The 10881-nt window shown below is 41.0% G+C and overlaps 1 protein-coding gene across 5 annotated transcripts in view; it reads left to right on the forward strand.

Moving 5' to 3' along the window:
- The window catches only part of CACNA2D3 (calcium voltage-gated channel auxiliary subunit alpha2delta 3), a 963339-nt gene extending 953061 nt beyond the window's left edge, over positions 1 to 10278 (forward strand). For 4 of the 5 annotated variants that reach the window (XM_021671646.1, XM_064367210.1, XM_012460603.3 and 1 more), the window contains 3 exons: positions 9198 to 9310; positions 9514 to 9596; positions 9859 to 10278. In XM_021671646.1, the coding sequence (XP_021527321.1) occupies positions 9198 to 9310; positions 9514 to 9596; positions 9859 to 9951 (289 nt within the window). In that variant the 3' untranslated portion in view covers positions 9952 to 10278. The remainder of the gene's footprint in view (positions 1 to 9197; positions 9311 to 9513; positions 9597 to 9858) is intronic. The other variant, XR_002478711.2, reaches the window with a different exon arrangement.
- The last annotated feature ends 603 nt before the right edge of the window (positions 10279 to 10881 follow it).

A 10881-nucleotide genomic window follows, 5' to 3' on the forward strand; every position in this document is an offset into this window, starting at 1 on the left:
GCAGGGGCAAGTGTTAGGGACCTGAGAACACTTCCTTTGTTGCAAAGAGAATCATCTGTCTTCTCTCTAATTTAATTGCATAGGCTGGCACTTTCAGAACAAGGATAAATAACAGAGGAGAGTGGGGCTCCTTGCCTTCTTCCGACTCTAATTAGCCTGCTCTGACTGTTTTATCCTAAGCATGATGCTAAATTTGATTCACAAATGGGTGCTTACTTCTGTTCTTTTAAGAATTTTTTTCAGGGATGGGATTTCTGTCCAATGTCTTTTAGGCACTTATTGAACAGATCCCACAGCACTGGCTGTTCTCCAGTGTTGTATAGGGCGTCTTACATGAAAAGATTTTTCCGGGATGTGGACTGGATGTCAAGTGGGGATTTTTTGTAGTCCCAGATTTAGGGGAGGACAAAGTGACCCTGTGCGCCAAAAATTCTAGAGAGAACACCCATTTAGCTGGCACTAATTTGGAGTTGGAAACCCTCCCCCAACCCCCTACTCCCACTCCAACCTTATTTGGATTAGAAAACGGCCTGCCTTTTGTCTACTGTGAACACTGGTCAGGGCCTACCCAACAAGAATGTCAGTATTCACAGAAAGAGGTGTTTCCGTCGACCAGGTGCTTTTCCCTTAGGCAGGGGTCATGTTCCTGTGGTCCCAGCTCCTCAGGAGACTGAGGGGAAGGATTGCTTGGGCCCAGGCATTTGAGGCTGCAGTGAGCTGTGACTAGTGCCACTGTACTCCAGCGTGGGCAACAGAGCAAGACTCTGTCTCTTAAAAAAAGGAAAAGAAGAAAGAGAAAAAAAGTAAGAATTGTTTCATGTTTCAATTTCTATTAAGCTGGGACCACACAATAGTCTTGTTCACTTGCGTTTCCAGGCCAGTCCTCACTGGGGCATGCTATATCACTTTTTCGGTGTCCTGCTGAAGTTTACTTACTACATTTCATTTAAGATCATTGCATCAATAATCATAAGGAGAAATTATTTGTATATTTTTTTGTATATTCTTGGCAAGGTATTCTTTCTAAAAGGAATTTGAGATGTTTCTTTCTTTCCCCGTGCTCTGAAAGAGTTTAAATATTTTAGAACCACATGAGCCTTCATGTGCTGTATTAGTCCGCTTTCATGCTGCTGATAAAGACATACCCAAGACTGGGCAATTCACAAAGAAAGAGGTTTCACTGGACTTACAGTTCCACATGGCTGGGGAAGCCTCACCATCATGATGGAAGGCAAGGAGGAGCAAGTGCCATCTTACATGGAAGGCAGCAGACAGAGAATGAGGGAGATGCAAAATGAAACCCCCGATAAAACCATCAGATCTTGTGAGACTTATTCACGACTATGAGAACAGTATGGGGGAAACCACCACCATGATTCAATTATCTCCCACTGGGCCTCTCCCAACATGTAGGAATTAAGGGAGTAGATTTGGGTGGGACACAGCCAAACCATATCACATGAAATTACCAGGCCTGCCACATTTTGGGGGTGAGCAGATGAGGAAGTGCTGTTCCTGTCTTTACCTTGTTTGGGTGGAACATGAGGAAAGGCTGGTCTCTTCCTATCCACCTCCCTCCTACTGTCCCATAGCATGGCTATGGAGTTACGCTAGAACACGTACAAAATAATTAAGTTTTCCTTTGAATTTAAACAGTCACCAAATGTTTGCTCTCAGCTTACGGGCCCGGGTCCATCTAGGGAAACCTGGTGCTTGCTGGCGCGGGGAAGGTGAAGGATAAGTCCACCTTCCACCTCCAAGGAGAAGAGGATCCTGGTGGAGAGCCACAGTCACATGTCCCATCCAGCTGGGGAACAGGACAATATGAAAAAGGCCAGTGCCAAGTTCAGTAGCTCCCAGGGACCGACTCACTGGCTTTCATTTTATCTTTGGATAAAATCTGGAAAAATCTATATAAAGGGGAAAAATCTATAAAGAGTAAAATACATCAGTCTAGGGCCAAACCATTTTAAGATTCTATCCTGCCCAACTATTTTTCAAGCCACAGTTTTGTACCCATTTAATGAAAGGCAAGCCAAACAAGCTCTCCACATATGTAAGGCTGTGGTCCTTGGGGGATTTGATCCCTGCGTTCCTCCCCATCCTGCATGCTTGTTCAGAGGGAGTACGAGGGAGGCATCGCGATTGCTTTCATCATTTGGTCAGGAAAACCCCCCTTGGAAGATAGTGTGCGGCAAATCCTCTCTCTTGTCAGGGGAGGCTGTCTTGAAATCACATCATCTTTTTTCCTCCAGTTCTTTCTCCGTCTGTAGTGAATGAGAAAGGGAGGACTGGATTATTTCAGTTCTGGCAATGGACTCATCAAAATTGCTTCCTTCTCCCAACTCCCTTTCCCTCGAGGACCTAATTTATTTCACGCATTTTGACCTATCCCTGCTTAGAAACAACTGCTGTGATTCTCTGCTGAGGCATTTCCCTCCTCGCCTTTTTTGGCCCCCAGGCAAACCCACCAGGCCACAGCCCCTCTGACTATGATGTCAGCCTGGCTGCTGGGCCCAGCTGGATGGAGGTGTGTTTTATGAAGTTCAACCCTGCACCCTGGGCCATAAATACACATTGTACACATAAATGTACAGCTAACATTGCCCAGGCCCCTCCGAAGCACCATGTTAATAAGCAGACAGTAAGTCTTTAAAATATGGAAAAGTAGTTAATCTTTCCGCTGGCAAATGTTTTGTAGGGGGTGGCTTTTCTCCTCTCCGTGTAGCTGCTTGCAGGGCTTTTCAACTCGTAGGATTTGGGAAAAAAAGAAGGAAAGTTGCTGCGGGGCTTTAAAAACAGTATCTTGCATTTGCTGTCATTAAGCATCTGCTTTGAGTGATTACTCTGGGTCTGTCCTCAAGGAGTTTGAGCTCTAATCATTCCAGCATGAGAGAGTCTAGTCTGCTGCCTGTGGCAGAAGAACCACGCGAGCCTGGGCTCCGCAGGGCTGAAGCTTTGGGTTTGAACCTCTGCTCTGCCCCAGTTACTCTAGGTACTTAGCGTTTTGTTTCCCTATCTGTAAAATGGGCATAATTCTGTCTTATTCATATAGCTGTGGCAAGAGTTTACTTATCCTCATTGAGTTTCAGTTTTCTCTTTTGTACGATGGGCTTGATCTTCACACTTCACTTTAAAATTGTTTTAAGAAGACATTGACACATTCCCCTTGTAGAGAACTTCAGGGTTACAGATGGAGTCCAAGTCTCCCTTGACAGTTACTACCTGTCACAGTCCTTTCTTCAGAGGTAACCACTGTTGCTGGTGTGGTGTGTAACCTTCCTGACCTTTATTTATACATCCATGCATTAGATAGATACATACATACATAGAGACAGAAAGACATATAAAGAATCTATAGAAATGTCTTTTTTTATACTCATTTCATGTATAAATGCCAAGGACTTACCAGGCAAGTAATCCTAGAGGTTACAAAACAAAAAGGCTCACCCAAAAATTAAGATGCTCAAATCACTTGGCTGATTGAATTCATTTACAGTACATAGCTAGAAGCCAGGGGAAAGAGTGTGGAGGACCTCCCTCCCTGTATCCTGAGTTATGCACTGTTCCTCTCTTCTCTCTCCCATCTTCCCTTCCTTTCCCTTCCCTTGTGTCCACTGTCTCCTGCTGTCTCTCCCACTGATGGTGTAGTGAGGAGGACCACACTCGAGGGTCCTCAGTCTGGAACAGAGCCTCAGCAGGCAGAAGGGGCCTGCAGCCAACGCACACTTGCCTTATTGGAGAAGTGCAAGGGCAAGTGCGTGGCTCACCTGTAACCTCCTGAGCACCCACAGCATTTATTTCTGTGTCTCAAGCAGGAAATGGATGTTGCCAGTGAGTTAATTTAAGGATGACCCAGGAGAGAGCTATCAACCTAGAGACAACAGGGTCTGTGCCTTAAGAATTGCATGTATTTAATTTTACGTGGTCCTCCCTTCCTTCTTCTCTAGGAAGATACTTCCTACGTTCTTCCTTTACTATTTCTGTTTAATCTGCACACATGTGACCTGTTGAGTCCATTTCCTCTAGTCTAACATGAGTCATGGGTCACTTATGTGCTATCTATACCTAATACATCTTATAAGTTTTATCCATCTCATTTTTCTTGTTTCTCTGTAGCAGAATTAAATATTCTTAAAGAAACAGTCTGGAATATTCTTAAATACTCGTACTTCATGTAGAGTTGTACAACATTATCTTCCCACTCACCATCTTGAGTCTCCTTTCATGGCAGTAAATAGAGATACTCTTTCTCCTGTTACCTGGTGCCAGGGAGGCCACCGAGTGGACATACTCTTGCTTATTCAATCATTTTCCCTTGTTGGACATTTAGGTGAGGTGTTTTTTTCTTTTTTCCTTTCAATGAATATAATTACCACGAGCATCTTTATATATGACTTCTTGGGTTCTGAACAAGAGTTTCTTTTACTGAGAAGTGAAGCTACAGAGAAAATAGCGTGTAAAAGATTTCCACTACAATAATAACAAATTGTCCTCATAGTAGCTGTAAAAGTTCACTTTCCCACCAGTGGTATAGAACAATATTCATTTCTTCAGATTTTCTCCATTATTTGATATCATAGATTTTAATTTTTACCATGTCCTAGTCAAATCATTTTCACTTATACTTCTCTAGTTTTTAGTGAGACTGAACCCCCTTTTACCTACTTGTTACTCATCTGTGTTTTCTCTTCTACGAATTGTTTCCGGGTTTCAATATTGGGTAGGACAAGCAACTGCCCTTCCCTCCCCCAGTTTTTTTTTTTTTTGAGACGGAGTCTCACCCTGTCACCAGGCTGGAGTGCAGTACCTCGATCTCAGCTCACTGCAACCTCTACCTCCCGGGTTCAGCTATTCTCCTGCCTCAGCCTCCCAAGTAGTTGGGACTACAGGAGCATGCCACTGAGCCCAGCTAATTTCTGTATTTTTTTTTTTTTAGTAGAGACAGGGTTTCACCATGTTGGCCAAGGTGGTCTTGATCTCTTAACCTCATGATCCACCCGCCTCGGCCTCCCTAAGTGCTGGGATTACAAGTGTGAGTCACTGCACCCAGCCCCTTCCCTTTTCTATAAAACTCAATTTTTTAATAATTGTCCAGACTATTCTCTGTATTTACTCTTCTGAAAGAATCTTAGAATCATGTGTTCAAATTACATCGAAAATCCTGAGATTTTTTATTGAAATTGCTTTGAATTAAAAAAATTGAGAGAGAAATGACATATTTAAAATAGGAGTGTTCCTTTCCACCACGTTGTCCTTCCCTCCAATTTTTGGCTTGTGTTTTTATGTTCCTCAGGAAATTTGCATCATTTTCTTCATAAAGGCATATGTTTTACCAGACTTATTCTTGGGCATTTTATAGTGAGTATTGATATTATCAGTGGTTCTTTATTTCACAGATATTTTTCATTGGTTATTGCCAGTGTCAGGCTGTGGGTTTTATATGCTGATTATGTTAACTAGCCAGCTTGCTGCGTTCTTTTATTAGTTCTAATAGTTGGTCAGTGGGTTCACGTGGGTTTTCTGTGAACACAGCAATATCTGTTCTTTGGGTGATTGCGTAGAATTCACCTGGGGGTAGATTCTCAATGAGCATTTCAGTTTTGTTCATTGCAGTAAGTCTGCTCATGATTTTTAAAGCTTGGCCAAATGTAGATAATTTATGCTTTATCCCCAAAGGCGTGTTTTCTCTAAGTTCTCAAATTGTTTACAATGCTACACATAATAGTCACCAAAAGTGTTTAAAATGCCCCGGTATCTTTCAGGTTATAACGATACTTTGTGACTTATTTCTTGATCGGGAGTGCCAAAAGTTGATTTCTGTCAGTAAGCTTTTAAACCAGAGTTAGACTCTGTTGGATAGCTTCACAGTTTTATTTGTATTTTATTCTTCTGCCTTTATCATTTCAAGTTCTGTCATTGATTCAACAAATACTTGCTGAGAAGTTGCTCTGTACCAGGCACAACTCTAGGTGCCAGAGATAACTGACAACCTGAGGCAGTCAGATGCAGCCTCATTGCTGTGGGAACTAGTCTTTTATGAGGGGCAGACTGTCAACAAGCAACGAGGAAGAGACAGAGGAAAGTGGCGAGGTTGCTGGTGTCCTTGGCAAGAACTGATTCAGTTGGAGTGGTGAGGACTACAGTCTTGTTGTAGTACAATTTGTAAAGGAGGGAGGTGGGGGAGAGAGAGGAGGATTATAGACATTATTTTTAGGAGTTGTGCTATAAGGGAAGACAGAGAAACGAGGTAGTCACAGGAGGGAGGGTTAAGGGACAGTTTTGTTTTTCCTGAGATGGGAGCTGTGACAGCATGTTTGCCAACCTCCATCCAGGAAGGGCTGGTAGATGAGGGAAACTGTGCAGCAGTCACCTGTCTCTTCTTTTCCAAACCAGTCACATCCTTGAAGAAGCTTGAGAGATGGGCTTTGCAGAGGGGCATGAATAGATCCAGTGGACAAGGGGAAAGACCATGTATAGGGCACAGGTGCAGGGTTATGTTCTTATTTTTCCAGCTTCTTGATTTGAAAACTTAGCCAAATATTTGCAGCCTTTGTTTTTTCTGATGAAATTATCTAAGGTTATACTGCACAAATTTGAATCTGGGCTATTATCAAATCTCAGGGATTGATGAAAGGTGTTTTTTTAACTTTTAATTTTCACTTTTTGTATCTTTTTGCGATTAATTTCTAATTGTATTCTACCATAAAAGAAGAATGTGTAATCGATACTATAGGTTATTTGGAATGTGTTGCGGTTCTCTGTGTTTAAAAATAATTTATATTCTGTCTTATTTATATCTGAAGAGTTTTGGGTCCATGTTTTTAATAGATCATGCTTTCAGAAATCCCTTTTGTTATTTCTTTAGTTTGCATACTATGATCATTATGTGCATAAAGAATGATGTTTTATCTTGTTAGTGGATTATAACAGCTTTCAGTATGAACTATTTTATTACATTTTGATATTTTACTCTGAATATTTGTATATTACTACTAAACTTGAACCTGTTTCTTTTATTGTTAGCATATTTCTGGCATATTTTTTCCTCCTCCTATGTCATTCTGTTTTAGGAGTGTCTGTGGCAAACAGCATAATGTTTGTAAACCCAATTTAAGAGTCTGCCTTTTACTATGTGAATCTAACAACCTCACAATTATTGCAATTGGTAATTTTAGGCTTATACTGGCAGTCCGTGTGTGTTTAGAGGGGTGTTTAATTTCTCAGGCTATCCAGATTGATTAGGTTTTAAATACTTTAGGAATAATTATTCCTAAATTTGAAAATATAATTTTCTATCAATGTCTACAGAGATTAAGAATCTATTTTTCTCTGGACACTGACATACTTTTGACTCCCTTTTTTTCTCAAAAGTTTACTCTCTTTTTTCATCTTGAGTACGCCCATTGAGAAACTGGTTTTATTCTCAGTCTAATTTGTTTCTAGAGAAGCTTTTAGGATTGGTCTGTATCTTTAATGATAGGAAGTTTTTTACTCATGTTTGCGTGGGCCCATTCATGGAAAAGAATTGGATTTGTTTTTTCAGTCCCAAAAATATTTTCTCTTTGGATCTTTTATGTCATGTTTTCATCTCTTCTCCTTTCTTGCTTATCTGGTAGACACATTTGGAATAATCTTCTAGTCAGCCATCTGTTCTTCAGAGTGTTTTGTGATCTTGGTTTTGTACTTTTCTTTGAGACTCAGTTAATCTGCCATCTCCAAGGGGGAAATTGTTGGTTTTCTGATGAGAGCTATCTCAGGTAGAATATATTTATGTTGATGGGCAAAATCCATTAAGAGGCCGATTGCTGGAGCAACATTCTCACATAGGCAAGAAAGATTCTAGTATTAAAGAGGGAAGGGTAAAGCAGATACAGATATAGATGAAATTAATTAGCAAAACAGTCAGCAAGATTGAATATTTTTCTGAAGCCAGGTGTAGTTCCAGATGAGGGTGGGAAGGGCAGAGTGTAGGTGTCCCAGTGTGGATAGTGATTAAGGCATTGAGGAAACATCTTCGCACAGTAGCAAGCCCTGTTCCCTCCTACAGATGAAGAAAATGAACCTAACAACTGTGGAATAGTAGATAGATGGGCATTGGGCATGTATAGAAAAGGAGCCAATTGTGTTGCAGTCTCAGAGGCATTCATGGATCATTCAACGTGAGGTAGCAGCAGGTTAAAAAAAAAAAGGAGGAGTTCTTTCCCCTTCTTTATAATGTCCCATAAAGCAGAACTTTTCTTCATTGCATGATATTAGTTTACCATAGTGATATACTCAAAAGAACAGAACAAATTTATTGTGAGAAAGGCAAATGAAGATAAAACCTTTGGAGAAACTGAGAATGTATTTGTTAAGTTTAAATCTATTAAACTGAATGAATGAAATATTATGAAAAGTTATGTATAGGGGTTCTAAACCTGTAGTTAAATATTTAGCTAATCTGTTGGTTCTGAAAGAATGAGATTTTGATCCCTAATTCACTCCTCCAAAGAAAGAGTCAGTGGTGTTTTGTGGTAAAGGATTATTTTATAGTGGCATTGTCACTTCACCACATTGGGCAGTGTGAGGAGGAGGCACCACCAAGCTTGCTTAAGTTGGACGGGCTGTACTGGTTGATCAGAAAGTCAAAGCAACTCTACAGCCTTGGTTCTAACATAACAACTTGGGTTCTGAGAAGTGTGGGACCTTATAAATGACTAGCATTAATCTTATCCAAAACTCTGTTCCTGTATACTGGGCACACATTGTGCGAAGCACTACCAGGAAGGCTCTAAGAAGTTTCTTTTGCCATTGGTATGACATAGTTTGTCTTTCCTTGAGGGAAGGAGGAGAGAAAACGCCACTTAGAGGAACATCTAATGCAACTTGGAGTAATGTTTAGGCTCTGGGAGAAGGAAATTAGGCTTTGAAAAGTTTAACCTCTTAAACCTTGCAAACAAACTCTGACTCTTGTGTTGTACATACAGCATTTCAGTGTTTCCAAGGTGAGTTGTATGAGCCGCATGTCATCATAGCCATTGTTTTGCGAGTGAAGCTCTTCATGGAGAAAGGTAGCATTAGTAGTAAAACAGTCTCCAAAATTTACTTCACAAAATATGGTAGTGGCTATCACCCAGGAGAGAAGTCGTCTTCATGGCTGTAATTCACGGATGGTGGATGGTAAATGACTGTTCCGCTGCCTCTTATTCCCACAGGTCCTTTGTCATCCAGCAAATCCCAAGCAGCAACCTGTTCATGGTGGTGGTGGACAGCAGCTGCCTCTGCGAATCTGTGGCCCCCATCACCATGGCGCCCATTGAAATTAGGTATATCCTTTTGTGTGCTGGTCCAGTCACTACCACTGAAACCAGGAAGGGGGAAACCTGGGGGAGAAATATTAGAGAAGGAAAATTCCATCTTTTCCACTGTTGGAGAGAGAGTAGTTAAGAGAGTTGTCATTGCCAAGTTTTGACCTCTGAAATGCAGAGTAGAAAAAGCAATCCTTGGAAACATGCCTTAACTACAGTCAACATAATGAATCCCTTAAGTGTGAACGTCTAAAGGCCCAGAAGATCAGAAGGCGCCCAGAATCTTGTCATGGCTTCCATCCTGAGGTAAGTCTGAGAAGTGTTCCTGTTCCCTTTACCCATCAGAATCACCATGAGAGTCTCACGCTGGTCAACGAACCACGGCTGAAGAGTTTACTGAAAGGGATTAATTTCCTCATGAGTACACCGAACCCGCACATTGTCTGGGTCCCAAGCCTTTGTTCTTACGTTAGAGAGGGGAGAGCAGTCTGGGAAATCCACATGGTTGGAAAGTTGAAGGGGTCCTTGAGTCCATTTCCGTCTAACCAACCCCTGCCTTTCCCTGTAGGAGAACGCAAGGGAGTGTGGGGCTGCGCCGGGTCTCCAGGCCCTGACAGTCCTCCTCCTGCTCCCTCTGCTTTTGATGCTCTTCTCAAGGTGACACTGACTGGGATGTTCTCTTGGCATGCTAAATCATGGATAAACTGTGAACCAAAATATGGTGCAACATACGAGACATGAATATAATCCAACCATCAGCATCTCATCATGATTTTAAACTGTGCGTGATATAAACTCTAAAAGATGATATGTTCACAAAAAGTTATCTTTTTACTTTGCCAGTCATGCAAATGTGAGTTTGCCACATGATAATCACCCTTCATCAGAAATGGGACCGCAAGTGGTAGGCAGTGTCCCTTCTGCTTGAAACCTATTGAAACCAATTTAAAACTGTGTACTTTTTAAATAAAGTATATTAAAATCATAATCTTCTTGTTTGGATTTCGTCATTATTGCTAAGAATACCAACTGAAAACAATGCATAGGGAAAAGGTCCCCATTCCAGAAATCAGGGAAGGTTGGCTGTGGGCAGAGCCTTTGTTCTAAAGCGGATTCTAGGCACATATTTAACAATTGTTTAGATGTTCCACTCTCAGTTATAAAAATATTTATAGAAGTAAATCAAAATATCATCTACATGGTAAGAGTTTATTACATAGAACCCTGAATTTTGTTGAACTTAACGTCAATGGAAATCATAATTTGGATGCAAACACAAGCTTTCATCATATCCAAGTGTGGAATTATTTGGGAATGGAAATAAAGAAGTCATAAATCCTAGGCATTCATTCTGAAGAGACTTGAAGGAGGAAAAGGACAATGATTACAAATTTGGCTTCTGGGTTTCCCCATAAACAAGGTATGAAATTAGATCTCAAATATTATAAGAGATGAAACTACCCAGACATGTAAGCATTTCTAAACACTGAATCTTGAACCAAAGAAAACATTTCATTGGATCATATGGCTACTAAATACAGTGGAATAATTTCCATGCCTAGGTAGACAGGAAAGACATCTAAAGTTATCC

This window comes from Aotus nancymaae, unplaced genomic scaffold, assembly GCF_030222135.1.
Source record: "Aotus nancymaae isolate 86718 unplaced genomic scaffold, 86718_ANA_hifiasm-v0.15.2.pri h1tg000067l, whole genome shotgun sequence".
NCBI classification, from domain to species: Eukaryota; Metazoa; Chordata; class Mammalia; order Primates; family Aotidae; genus Aotus; species Aotus nancymaae.